We start from the raw sequence: 14381 nt of genomic DNA, 5'->3' as shown, positions 1-14381 counted from the left end.
GAACACATTCCCAACATAAACTAGAGCAGGCTTCTTCAACCTCAGTCCTCCAGATGTTTTGAGGCTACAATTCCCATCATCCCTGACCACTGGTCCTGCTAGCTAAGGATCATGGGAGTTGTAGGCCAAAAACATCTGGAGGGCCGAGGTTGAGGAAACCTGAACTAGAGGAATATTGAGCATACCTCCCATTTTCAGTTTACTACTTGCAGGGAGATTTTTTTGATGTGGAAGGGTGTTACAAGTATGGCACCCAACCCCCCAAACTGTAATCTGATTTGCTTACCATGCATATTTCTGTGGCAACTAAGTAGCTGAGCCTGTTGAACCATTCTACGTAGGCTTCCAGGTTCCGCGCCTTCTTCCGGTCACCATAGCAGCTCTGAGAAGACAAGAGCAGCCGTTTGTTTCCCATGCCATGTTTCCAAGCGGGGGGAAATTCAACTTCTACAGCTTTATTATCGTCTTTACCTCGCCTTGGTTTAAATGAGGTTTTACATATAATACCCAAGTGGCATTCCCCTTCCAGAACTACAATTCCCAGAGTTCCCTGGGAGGAGGGATGGGTTGTTAAACCACTCTCAGAATAGTAGCCATCTGTGAAGGGAATAAAGGTCTCCCTGAAACTACAGCTCCCAGGATTCTTTGGGGGGAGCCATGACTGTTTAAAGTGGTACCGTAGTGCTTCACGTGTATGATGTTGATGTTAAAATAGGTCCACAGATGCTGTAATCTGGTGACGGTTTTACCCTCCCAGTTAACTTCTGTTCAGCATCATGGACTGACATGACTCTCCAGGAAGCCAAAAGCAACCGCAGGCAACCTCTTCAGTCTCTGCACTGCCATGTTCCTGCCCATCCTCTCATTTCTTCCCCTGCTGCTCCTCCTATATGGAACCCACATAGTCCTGGTCTCAGTTTTGCAACCCTAGATTATCAGTGGCAGAATCACGCATAACCGCAGAATTATACAGTTGGAAGGGATCAAGAGAATGATCTAGTCCAGCCTGTTAAGTTGTGGGTGAACATTTCAGACAACACAGCAATTCTTCAAACAGCTCTTGTTTATTCACAGGCCAGAACAGAACTGAACTGAAGGGTTCAGCCAGCCTGCTTATATAGAGCTCCAGTACAACGCAACTGTAACCATTTCCTGTAACTATCCAATCACTGCACATCACTTTCAATCCCTTATTTGCATATGTGGACCTGAGTGAAAACTATCTACAGTATCCCCCTGCTGGCCCAGGGTGAGAACTTCAGTACGTAACACAGCCTTTCTCAACCTTGGGTCCCCAGGTGTTTTTGGCCTACAACTCCCATCATCCCTGACCACTGGTCCTGTGAGCTAGGGATCATGGGGGTTGTAGGCCAAAAACGTCAGGGGACCCAAAGTTGAGAACCACTGATTCTAGTCCAACCCCGCAATGCAGGAATCATTAAGACCTTCATGCTCTACTGACTGAACTAGCTGAACTTGTCCTGTAGACTGACTGAAACCTAGCACCCACACAGCCCCCTCATTCACCTTGTCGTTATCCAGTGGGTCCTTTTGTACAAATGCCTGGACAAACTCCTGTGGTCCGATGTAGTTGAGCCTTTCCTGCAGAAAAGGGAAAGGAGAGGAATCAGGAACGGTGGCAAAATTCACACACAGCCGTCAAAGAAAGGCGAACACAGAACACTGGCAAGATAAGGAGGCAGCGGAGAGCAGGACAGCATCAACTCACTAGCTCTATGTGAGTCAGCTGCTGGGCTAGCATGTAAGGGTCGCTGCAGACGGTGATGATATCCCTCTGAATGGCCTGGGGTTTGGTCTTCAGGACCGTCAGCCGGTCCGTCGAGCTCGCGTTGATTTTTGCAAGCACCTCCTCGTACTGACTAAGGGAGGCCAGCTTACGAATGAGATTCTGGATGATTTGCTGCACATTTTTCCGGTACATCTGCCAAAGGAAAAGAAAATAATTAATTCATCAATCAATTTCATTCATATCTCACCGTTCCTCCAAAGAACAGACAGGGTGGCCTACAGGGTTAGATGACTGCAATGCATTACATGCAGGGCTGCCTCTGAAGACGGTTCGGAAACTTCAGCTAGTGCAGAATTCGATGGCCAGGCTGCTACTGGGGCAAGGCGGTTTCAGTATATGACACCAATCCTGGCCCAAGCTCACTGGCTGCACTTTAGCTTCTGGGCCCAATTCAAAGTGCTGGTTTTGACCAATAAAGCCTTAAACAGCTCAGGCCCACAATACCTCAAGGACAGCCTCTCTCCATATGAACCTACCCAGACCTTGAAACCATCCTCTGAGGCCTTACATTGTGTGCCTCCTCCACGTGAGGTCTGGAGGTGGCAAGATGAGAACGGGCCTTTTTTGTGGTGGCTCCCCACTTGTGGAATGCTCTCCCCAGGGAGGTTTGCTTGGTGCCTTCATTGTATAATTTTATGTTGTGAACCACCCTGAGATCTAAGGATGAAGGACGGTATGCACATTTTAATAACAACAATATTATAATTATAATACCTCCCCGCCTTTTTAAGCCTCACAGCATTCCTGTGAGGCAAGTTAGAGTGACATACAGTGACTAGCCCAAGGTAATCCAGTGAGCTTCATGGCTGAGTCAGGATTTGAACTCTGGTCTCCTGGGCCCTAGTCTTACACTCTAACCACTACCCCACACTGGCTCTGTTATTGAGTTATGCTTCATGCAGAGGTAATATCCTCAAGTATTCAAAGTGATTCATATTAGCACAGCCCTGTAAGGCATTGTTATCCCCATGGCTTTTTTGTGGGTGGCAGTATTCACCAGTATAGCACCTCTCTTCTGGAAGCCCACGGAAGCCATTTTGTGCTGGCACCATGACACTTTTAATAAGATATTAGTACAGGCTACTTCATTTAAAAAACAAACAAACAAACCAAAATCAGACTGTTTTTGAGCCAAGCCATGGTTTAGCTTAGTATTATACTCTAACCTGGACTCTTGATCCAGACAAACCACAATCTGTAGCCAAGGCTTGTTCTATAGCTTACTGTTCTTAGTTTGTGTGTGAGAAGATAAGCCCTGAGTCCAGGTTTGGATGCAATGCTAAACTAAACCATGGATTGGCTCACAGCAGCAGCATGATCGGACGAGAAGCAAAGTCGCTGTGATCTCAACTCATATGGCGATCTGTTCACTCTAAACCATGGTTTGGCTTAACATTCCATACAAACTGAGTAACCGACACTTTAACAAAGCAGCACATTTAAAGACCTATAAATTTATTACAGCATAAACAGGATTTTGGATGGGAAAATCTCTGCCCACTCAGATTCCGCTGCCGAAAGGCACTGAGTGTGACAGCTTGGGAGACCGTAATGAGAGATGGCTTTCAGTGATCACTGGGGAGATATCTCAGCCTAAAGACAAAAGAATATCCTTATCACCGATTGCCTGTTGGGTGAGCTGTACACGCTTATCTCACAATTTGATGTGACAGCTAATAAAGGTCAATGCAAAGGCGGGGGGGTGAGTGAGTGGGGGGGTGGAGAGAGGGAGGGAGAGAGATTGAGAGATATAATCCATATGTTTAAATACACATATAAATAAACTCAAGTTCTCTGTCTCCAAGTGGGTGGATGTGATTTTACATTCAGGCACAAAGGCCACCTTACCAAACTCTCGCCCGTTGTCATAGACTGGCTGGATGCAGTGGACTGGTGGGAACCCCCAGGGAAAGAAAGCTAAGAGCCAGGGGATTGGTGGTGTGATGACAATGCTCAGAGGGAGAAGAGGGAGCAGACTGGGGAGAGGAGGTGTCCAAAGCTGGAGAGGCAACAGGCTTTAGTGAGCAGGAAGAGGCTATGACAGAGAGCAGTCCAGAATCAGGAGCTGGAGAGGAGGAGGACCAGCCTTCTGCTGTGACCAGCTCTTCTCCCCCTAATCCCCTACAACCCAGAGAGGAATGAAGAGGGCAGAGCAACAAGACACAAGACGATGGAGCCTTGGGCTGCTGGGACAGGAACTGGGGAGGAGCCTTAAAGTGTGGTGGGAAGGCAGGGACCTTCAGTGCTTGCAACTGCCTCACTGGGACAAGACCTACTGGGCAGAGTAGCAGGGATCACTAGGCCTGTACTGCTTTGGTTTCTCTGAGTAAAGAATTAGCTCACAGCTGGGTATTTTATTTCTGACCGGCTTCTGACACCAGTCCTTAGTGGGCAGGATCTGGACAGGCTCGCTTTAAACCCAGCACGAGTTGCAATATTGTCATACAGGATGCGGTTGAAAGCAGTTAAGATTTGGGGAGGGGGGGTACAGCAAACAGCACTAACGGAAGGCGTCCGTTCAGTCACCTGGGGCGGATGGGCAAACCTACGTAGGACTTCCTACAAACCCCTCAACTCTTGTAGCGATCTGCATTGCAGTGCAAAAGAAACAAGGTCACTCCCTCCTGCATTTACCCTTCCAAGAGAATTACTAGCCAATATAACTAATAATTTATGACATCCAGAACTGTACTGTGACGCTGGCTTTCTCTCTCAACCACCCCGCCTTTTCATAAGGGGGTGGGGGAAACAGAGACTCATCGAGATTCAGAAAGTCTTTGTTGTTATTATTTTTACGTGAACATTTATTACCCTCACATAATCTTTTGGGAACCTTTTTATCAGAGGAACCCCTTCTAAGGGACCCATGTTGCGTGGGGACACTTTGTGAAGGTGGCTCTTGGGCCACTAAGCAAGGCCAGCAAGGGCCTTTCGTAGGCCTGAAGCAGAGTTGTCCATTTCATTCTGAAAGTGTCTCCTTCCTTTTTTAAAAAACAACAACAACCAGAACCGATCTAAGTCCTTTAGGGAGAATTAAAGCACTGCAAGCTTCCATAAAATGCAATGTCCCACATTGGGCGTCATAGATAAAGTGGAATATGCAGTCCAAGTAAATAAATAAATAGATAAATAAATTTTAATTTATACCCTGCCCCCCCCGGACAGGGCCAGGCTCAGGACGGCTAACACCAAATATGAATTACAATAAAACGTAATAGGAAAACAACAAACAAACAAACAAACAAACAAACAGTTAATTAAAATACGGCTTTAAATGCAGCTTAAAAATCAAGACCATAAAAGGAGGAAACATCAGATATTCACCCAAGCCAGCTATCCATGCTGGTCCTACATGGGACAACAAAAAAGCCAAGGGAAAATTTATATACCAAATCCCATATACGGGGTCAGAGTGATTCTAAGCCAAAGGCCAAGCAGAACAGCTCCGTCTTGCAGGCCCTGCAGAAAGATGTCAAATCTCGCAGGGCCCTGGTCTCTTGTGACAGAGTGTTCCACCACGTCGGGGCCAGTGCTGAAAATGCCCTGGCCCTAGTTGAAACCAATCTAACCTCCTTGAGGCTCGGGACCTCCAAAGTGCTGTTATGTATGAACCATAAGGTCCTCCGCGGGGCATACCAGGAGAGGCAGTCCCGTAGGTAGGAGGGTCCTAGGCCGCATAGGGCTTTAAAGGTCAAAACCAGCACCTTAAACCTGACCCTGTCCTCCACTGGGAGCCAGTGCAGATGGTAAAGCACTGGATGAATGTGATCCTGTGGCGAGGACCCCATAAGGAGCCTCGCTGTGGCGTTCTGCACCCGCTGGAGTTTCTGGGTCAGCTTCAAGGGCAGCCCCGCGTAGAGCGAGTTACCTGGAGGTGACCATCGCATGGACCACTGTGCCCAGATCAGGGCGAGAAAGGTAAGGGACCAACTGCTTAATACAGCGGAGATGGAAAAATGCCACCTTTGCTGTGGCTGCAACCTAAGCCTCCGTAGAAAGGGAGGCGTCAAAGGTTACACCCAAACTCTTGACAGAAGGCGCTGGCACTAATTGAGCCCCCAGGAGAGATGGGAGTTGCCCCCCCAACCCCATGTTGTCCCGACCCAGCCAGAGGATCTCTGTCTTCGAAGGATTTAACTTCAGTCGGCTCCCACACAGCCATCCAGCCACAGGTTCCAAGCATCTGGTCAGTGTGTTTGAGGCTGAGTCAGGGCAGCCGTCCATCAACAGATAAAGCTGGGTGTCACCAGCATATTGATGACAACCCAGCCCAAAACTCCGGACAATCTGGGCAAAGAAATGAATGGTGTGTGTACACACACGCACACACATTTGCTGTCCTACATGCCAGCTGACAGGCACCGGCTGGCAAACAGGTGGTTTATCAAAGGGGAAAGAAGCAGCTGGGATTAAGCGTGGGGGGGGGACATAGTGGGGAGGGAGAGGCCCCAAGGGATTTTGGAAGCAGAGCACATGCAGAGCAGCTCGATAGGTTGGAGGTTGTGGGAAGAAAGCAGAACGGGGAAGGGAGGGAGAGTCACGCAGGAGAGCTCAAGTATGTGATTTCCATAGTGCACCAGGAGACCGCGAACATATGGGCAGATAAAAGACTCAGAGGCTGGTCCATTCGGGCGAGCTCAGCAGGGAGGATGGGGACAAAAGCAGGAGTTGGCTGTCTGTCATTTGACTCCAACTCTATACCTCCTGTTAGCCTCTCTGCCTTCTGCCCCACTAGATAAAAGCAGATTTCAAACCACAAATGCTTCCAAAGTCTTGCTACCTGCAACATGGAGGTCCTCTTCCCCACCCTCCCCTTTTAAAATTGGTGCAATATAAAAATTGTACTAAAGCTTTAAAGGCATTTTCCGACCTCCTCTCCCAGACGAATGGCACTGGCATTCTGTTTATCGGATAGGGTGGAAATTTGTTACTATTGCCTCTCCCACTCCTTCCAGCGGCCTTTACTGCTGCATGGCATCTCAGGGCTCATGGATGGCACTGCGTTCCTGGGCAGTGGCAATGATCCAGGGTTCCTCCTCCCTGCCTGTCAGGTGTAATGCAGGGTTGTCTTAAAGGAAGACCAGAGCTTCCCAACTGCCTCACTGGGGATGATGTCGCTGCTACCACTTGCGATGTCCGGCAGAAAATGGGAGATTTATACAGTGGATCCTCGGGTTACATTACCTTTGGGTAACGTAACTTTCGGGTTGCGAACGTGGCAAACCCAGAAGTGTATACTTCCAGATTTTGCCACGCATGCATGCACAGAAGCGCTCTATCGCGCCACACGCATGTGCAGAAGCAGCGCCTCATGTTGTAGACTTTTCGGGGTATGTAAGGACCCCCAGAACAAATTAAGTTCGTATCCAGAGGGTACACTGTATTTGTTTGCAAGTGCTTCCAACCCTACCCTTTAGCAAAGTTCTTACAAAATCAGAATGTCACGCATTTAAGACACCCAGGGTGCAATTCAATGTTGTACTAAGGCGTTCTGTCAGCGAAAGCATTTCTGCTTGCTGGATGTAACGAACTCCCCGTCCACCAGACTGTGGGTTCCCCTGACCCTCCCTAGCAGACATGGGGGGCTGAGAGGGGCGGGAAAGCCCTGTTAATGCTAGGAGGACTTGGACTAGTGCAACAATTTAGTTGAATCCAGCTCACACATCAGAGATGCCCTGGTGTTCAGATGAGCACAACGTGATAGTTGGCTCAACACAGGGGTTATTCCTGCATTGCAAGGGGTTGGACTAGATGAATCTTGGGGTCCCTTCCATCTCTTACAATTCCTCTGATTCTATCTCCCGCTCTCTCCTTGCCCTACACCAAGACAGTGTCTTTGAATCACTCAAGGCCACCACCCACCAGATAAAACCTTGTCTGCATACATGATTGGTTTTCTGCAATTCCTGCATATGTCATTTGACTCTAAAATCTGTTGGGATATTCCGTTCCACCTTAAGGAACAGGCATGATTGTTGTGTGTCACATGCCTGTTTACACTCCAGCACAGTATGCTGGGAACTTCCGTTTGTGTATAGCTTTTGCTTTAAGCTGCTTGCTTTGGATGAGATCAGACATGTTGCCCTATTGTCCTGAAGTATGCTGAATAAACTGCTTGTAAATAAGCTCACACAAATTCTCCTGCTACTTCTGTTTGCGCGTTATCTCTGCTGAGTTGCATGCTCCAGCTTTTGAAGCTGTGGGTCGCAGATGCTGCAACAAGGCCTGGAGATTGTCTGGCACACCGGCTGGTGGGCTGGAGCCAGGTAGGGGCCTGCCAATTGCCCCCATTCCTTGGTTGCATGCCAACAAAGCCTACCATGGCTAATAGAAGAAAGCAGGGGTGGGAGCCACTGTGACCCTCCAGGTGCAACTAGACTATAACTCCCCCTGGGTCCAACTCACTGGGCCACAGGAGACACTTCAATGCAGGATGTGAGAAAAAGCTCTGCAGTAATTAGGAACATCTTGAAACATCAGCAAGCTCATGCTCCACGCAAGTGACTCACCTCATCCCCACTGGCAATCTGATGGGCCAGTTCCTTCAAATTCCTCATCATCCGCTCATCTCGAAAATCATAAGGAAACGTCTCCGTCCACTCCGTTAACAACTGCAGAATTTTGGGGGCAATTTTCCGTACCCGGTTCTGGAGAGAGACAAAGAACATAGGTGTGGTCCCTCGGAATATTCATGGGTTAGAGTTAGGTGGGCACAAGACTACGTACTGAGTATTGCTGTTCACCTAAACAGACTTTCCATTTGGGGTGCTTGAGATTTCTGTTCAGTCTGCATTTTACAGTATGTTTGATCCCAATTCACAGTTTCTAGATTGGAACAGTTATTCTGCATTTCTCCAACGAGTTACAAAAATACATATTTTAGGGTAAAAAAAGTACAACGATAATGCAGTTTTTTGTGCAGTTTGGAAGAGAAAAAACAACACCCTACTGGTTCAAGAATGGGACAGAATGAACTTATGGATGAACACATGCAAAAGCTGACATGGACAAGAAAATATTGATCCATTCCTACTCTTCTGTGTCCACTTCTATTCTCACTAAAGGTGGGAACAGACTAAGGGTGGAAAACCATTAAAAAGTGTATTGTAAGGCAGGAGGACCGTGTAGCTGCTCTGAGCTCTTTAGAGTAAAGGTGGGGTAGAACTTGTAGCCAACAAATCATAGAGGTGGAAGGGACCCAAGGGTCATCTAGTCCAACCCCCACAATGCAGGAATCTTGGCTAAAGAATCCATGAAAAATGGGCATCCAACCTCTGCTGAAAACCCTCCGAGAAAGGAGAGTCTACAACTTCTCATGGAATAAAAGGAAACATCTTGGCAGAATTAGACTGATCCCTGTATTGGAAAAATATAAGTTCGTAGGGAGGTAAACAGAAACTATATAAGAAATATCTAACTGTGTGATATAAAGTAATGGATAGATAAAGTACAGTGAGATTAATTGGAAGTCAGTTTTAAATTTCTTCTCTTTAAGTTTTATAATTGTGTTCAGTATACTGGTAAAAGGTAAAGGGACCCCTGACCAATAGGTCCAGTCGCAGATGACTCTGGGGTTGTGGCGCTCATCTTGCTTTATTGGCCAAGGGAGCTGGCGTACAGCTTCTGGGTCATGTGGCCAGCATGACTAAGCCACTTCTGGCGAACCAGAGCAGCGCACGGAAACGCCGTTTACCTTCCCGCTGGACCTATTTATCTACTTGCACTTTGACGTGCTTTCGGACTGCTAGGTTGGCAGGAGCAGGGACCGAGCAACGGGAGCTCACCCTGTCGCGGGGATTCGAACCGCTGACCTTCTGATCGGCAATTCCTAGGCTCTGTGGTTTAACCCACAGCACCACCCGCGTCCCCAGTATACTGGTATATAATGATAATTATATTAATGTTCTTCTATCTTATAGTGTGGTGGTTTGTTTGATTTTTCTGTTATTTGTTTGTTTGTTTGATTGTATGTTTGTTTACTTGTATGTACATCTGTTTTCTCATAAATGTATTTAATTTAAATTAATAAATTAAAAAAGAAAATGAAAGGAGAGTCAACCACCTCTCATGGGAGTCTGTATATAAATATAAATATATGCATCTCGCCTCCATGTGTTGGCTAAGATGACCTTCCGTCCCAGTCATTAAGCAGGGTGCAACCCTAAATCACATTGATTAGGCAGGCCACTTACTTTATCGGCTGTGGGCTCATCCAGTCTCTGCTGCTCAATGCACAAATGGCAAACTTTTGCCATTAACTCGTAAGGGTGGACGAAGAGCCGAGAGCTGAGCAGGAAGGTAAAGATGTATGTTCTCTGCAGGTGAAGAGAGACAGTGGCTAAGAAGATGCATAACTTCACAGGGGCCATTTAGAACAAGACACGCATGCTCATGTTTTAGCAGGCAGAAGCTAACTTGCTGCGTTACCGTGGGAGAGCGCCCAAGACTGCCAAGGTAAGCATTTGAAACCTCAGTGCGCCAAACACCATTGTCTTCAGAACCTGTGCTGGGTACATCACCACACCCTGGTGATGCAAGGCTGGCAGCAGACAGGGCAAGGAACATCACAGCTGAGCCGACAATCATTGCGTAATAAACACGCAGCCAACAACAGAGTTGCTGGGTACGCAATTTCAAAATTCATCCTCTTGCTAAACATGCAACATTGCCTAGTGGTTTAGGGACTCTCACTTCTACCTTGAACTCAGTGGGTGGCGAGAGGCAAACCTCAGCATCAGCCTCCCATGAGAATCACATGGGCCTACTCTAGAGCAGGAGTCTGCAAACTTTTCCAGCAGGGGGCCGGTCCACTGTCCCTCAGATCTTGTGGGGGGCCGGACTATATTTTTTGGGGGGAAATGAATGAATTCCTATACCCCACAAATAACTCAGAGCTGCATTTTAAATAAAAGGACATATACTACTCATGTAAAAACATGCTGATTCCTGGACCATCTGCGGGCCAGATTGAGAAGGCAATTGGACCAGATCCGGCCCCCGGGCCTTAGTTTGCCTACCCATGCCTTAGATTAGGTTCTCAACCTGTGGGTCCCCAGATGTTGTTGGACTACAACTCCCATCATCCCTGAGCTCTGGCCTTGCTAGCTAAGGGTGATGGGAGTTGTAGTTCAACAACATCTGGGAACCCACAGGTTGAGAAAGGCTGCTCTAGAGCATTGATGCAAGCAGTATTGAGGTCATGCTATAAAGTGCTACAGAGAAACAAAAACAACAACAACAGGGAGAGAGAGTATCTCCTTTACCAGTGTGGTTGGTGCCACCTCCATTTTTAAAATTGTATTATTATTATTATTATTATTATTATTGAAATATTAATATACTGCTGCATCATAAAGATATAGCACAGTGGTTTACAACCATATAAAAAATGAAACCAAACAATAAAGTAATAAAAAGTTCAAAGTGAGTTCAAAGCAAAAATAAATTAGACACAAACACTAACAGACCATTGTGTGGGATGCACTTTTAATTGCTGGGCAAAACAGAAAAGTTTCCAGGAGGTGTTTAAAGGTTGACACAGAAGGCGCCTGCTGAAACTCTAGTGGCAGGGCATTCCACAGGACTGGGGTGATGACACTAAAGGCTCGATTTCTTGTTGTTGTCAAATGAGTCCCACCAACTCAAGGAACAACCAAAGATGCTCTGGCAGGTGGAAGAGGCAGTCACGCCAGTGCTGCGTACTCTAGTAAAACCAGAAAGCTTGCATTCTTGGTAGATCCACTATGTGTTGAAACTTACTGCTCAGAATCTCAGGATGAGCCTTACTGCTGTAACTGACCAGCCCTAGTTTGGTATTCCAAGACTGTTGCAAATTCCAGCAATGAATATAATTTATTATTTGTGAAACCGATTCAGCTGCACTTATTTTACTCTCTGGGCAGCCAGCTCCTAAGTGATCTTCAAAGTAGATCTTCACACCTGAGGCTTCCCTGCTCCATAAGCTCACAGCTACGCTGCACCAGCCCATCAGAAATACCGGTAATCTTAATAGCTCAGCCACAGGTTCCTGCACCCCATAAATAGAGCCCAGCAGTCTGTGTATGTTATGCCAAATTTCATATTCTTAATGGCTCAAAGTATCTATTCCATATCACTTTTGCAAGCAAGAGAATACAACTGAGGACCAGACAGTGTACATCTTTCCAGTATGGAATCCTGTCCTGTTGCCATCATAGGATGGAAAATTCCACGCAGCTTCATGAGTTAGCAATCCTCATGTGAGTTTTCAACGAGGGTGTCATTCAGTTCAATCCGAAGCTTCCATGCATGGACGTGAATAAGCAAGGAGTGTTTTGAAGCAACCTTGTTTATTTGAGTAATTACCGTATTTACTCGAATCTAACGCTCACCTTTTGGGGCCATATTACATTGCGAAAGTCAAGGCATGCATTAGATTCGATGACACATTTACATCCGCCAGCAAATACTACTTTTTGTTTCAAGGTTCTGAAAACTGAGGTGCGCGTGACATTTGATGGTGCATTAGACTTGAGTAAATACGGGAACACTGAAGGAGTCCTAGTGAAGGCAATATTCACACATTAAGAAATCTGTCGCAACTGATTGCTCAGCACATTTGTGAAGATCAAAGGGAAAGCTGAACATTTGATTTCCATGTGCGTACTCAGACACAGAGAATAGAAGCAAACGCATCATACTGAAGGGGGCCAATTCACTTATGGCTGTTTTCTACATGGATGGTAATGCCCAAACGGGAAAATTGCATGTAGACTTGGCTGTGGTGCTTATCTTGCTGTGTGTATACGTGGCAAATAGCAGCGTTTTCCCAGCCTGTAGTCTGGTGGGCAGGCATCTAGAAACCCACTTAAAAGGTAAAGGGACCCCTGACCATTAGGTCCAGTCGTGGCTGACTCTGGGGTTGCGGCGCTCATCTCGCTTTACTGGCCGAGGGAGCCAGCGTACAGCTTCCAGGTCATGTGGCCAGCATGACTAAGCCGCTTCTGGCGAACCAGAGCAGCGCATGGAAACGCCGTTTACCTTCCCGCTGGAGTGGTACCTATTTATCTAGTTGCACTTTGATGTGCTTTCGAACTGCTAGGTTGGCAGGAGCAGGGACCAAGCAACGGGAGCTCACCCCGTCGCGGGGATTCGAACCGCCAATCTTCTGATCGGCAAGTCCTAGGCTCTGTGGTTTAACCCACAGCGCCACCTGCATCCCGTTTAGAAACCCACTTAGTGTGGGACAATTAGTGCTTGCTCTATGGGCAGAGGGGCGAAAATAGATCCAACACTCCCTGGGTCGTTTTTGACAGAGGAGCAGGATATCAACCATCTCACTGTGTGTCCAAATCCCTAGGAACATAGGAAGGTGCCTCATGAAGAGTCAGACCAGTTGGTCCATCTAGCTTAGTATTGTCTACACTGACTGGCAGCTGCTGGCTCCAAGGTCTCTCCCAGCCCTACCCATAGATGCTGGAAACAACTGGGACCTTTTGCACACTCTCTGAGAGAATAGGGGAAGGAGAGGGTGTGTGTGAATGAGACCCCAATTCACAGACAAACAACTTTAATAGCCTGCAGTATTGCTGAATGCCTTGGGGGCTTAGCAAATGGGGGGGGGGGAAATACCGCAAACATCACTCAGTGGACGGTGGCCCAATGTGTTTGAGAGATGTTGCACTCCGGTTGGACAAGAAAAAGAGCTTAAGGCTGTGAATGGCAGACCCTTCACAGAACAAGTCATTCCCCATACTGCCCGCAACACACCTGAGCCAACCCTCACCCCCTACTTCCCCATCCCTTTTCTAATGCACAGTAGGTTGGGCCAATTTAATTTGCAAAAGGAGGAGACTTACATCAGGGTAGTAATCAACAGTGGGCACTAAGTGCTGGATCAGGGCTTCCAAGGATCCTGACAGCAAGTTGTTTTCATGGTAATAGAGTCCTCCGCAGCTGTCCTCTTTGGCCTGGTACAGGTTTCGGTTGTAACCGCTGCTGTCAAACATCGCTGCAAAGGGAGGAGTCTGCGGCATGTTTTCCTAAGCAAATACAGAGGAAGGAGAAAGGTTTGTACACAATATTCAGGCGAGGCAATTCATTTATGATTCTTCCCTTTCTTAATCCCCACGGAAATCCTTTGTGGTAACTCATAAATCCCGTTTTATACTCGAGAAGGTGTGGTTAGACCACACCAGCCTTTCCGAACCGTGAGTCTCCAGACATTGCTTAACTACAACTCCCATCAGCCCCAGCAAGGCCCAACAGTCAGAGTTGTTGGGAATTGTAGTCCAATGACACCTGAGGATCTAAGTTTGTGGAAGGCTGGACTGGACAACAGAGATGTGCTCCAAACCATCCAGTATGGTTGTGTCAAAAGGCTGTAATTGGAACCCAAGTCTGTAGTTTCGTCTACTGGGGAAAGTGTGTACCACAACAAACGTGGGGGTTCTTAAGGTGGCACATGGCTCAAAGAAGCCAACTGGTGAGGGGGAACCTTCTGCCCTCCAGGTATTTCTGAACTGCATCTCCCACCTTCCCTGGTCATTTCCCATGCTCACTGAGGCTGTTGAGAGTTGAAGTTCACCTGGAG

General features: G+C 47.2%; 1 protein-coding gene across 2 annotated transcripts in view; it reads right to left on the bottom strand.

Moving 5' to 3' along the window:
• RASGEF1B (RasGEF domain family member 1B) overlaps positions 1 to 14381 on the bottom strand; it is a 260591-nt gene that overhangs the window by 13211 nt on the left and 232999 nt on the right. For both annotated transcript variants that reach the window (XM_081020922.1, XM_081020923.1), the window contains 6 exons: positions 13648 to 13830; positions 10003 to 10125; positions 8320 to 8457; positions 1730 to 1942; positions 1528 to 1602; positions 287 to 382 (listed from right to left, as the gene is read on the bottom strand). In XM_081020922.1, the coding sequence (XP_080877048.1) occupies positions 287 to 382; positions 1528 to 1602; positions 1730 to 1942; positions 8320 to 8457; positions 10003 to 10125; positions 13648 to 13830 (828 nt within the window). The remainder of the gene's footprint in view (positions 1 to 286; positions 383 to 1527; positions 1603 to 1729; positions 1943 to 8319; positions 8458 to 10002; positions 10126 to 13647; positions 13831 to 14381) is intronic.

The sequence above is a fragment of the Podarcis pityusensis genome (genome assembly GCF_964106645.2).
Source record: "Podarcis pityusensis genome assembly, chromosome: 9".
In the NCBI taxonomy this organism is placed as follows: Eukaryota; Metazoa; Chordata; class Lepidosauria; order Squamata; family Lacertidae; genus Podarcis; species Podarcis pityusensis.
Note: the sequence above shows the minus strand (reverse complement) of the source record. Positions and strands in the feature narration are given on the sequence as shown.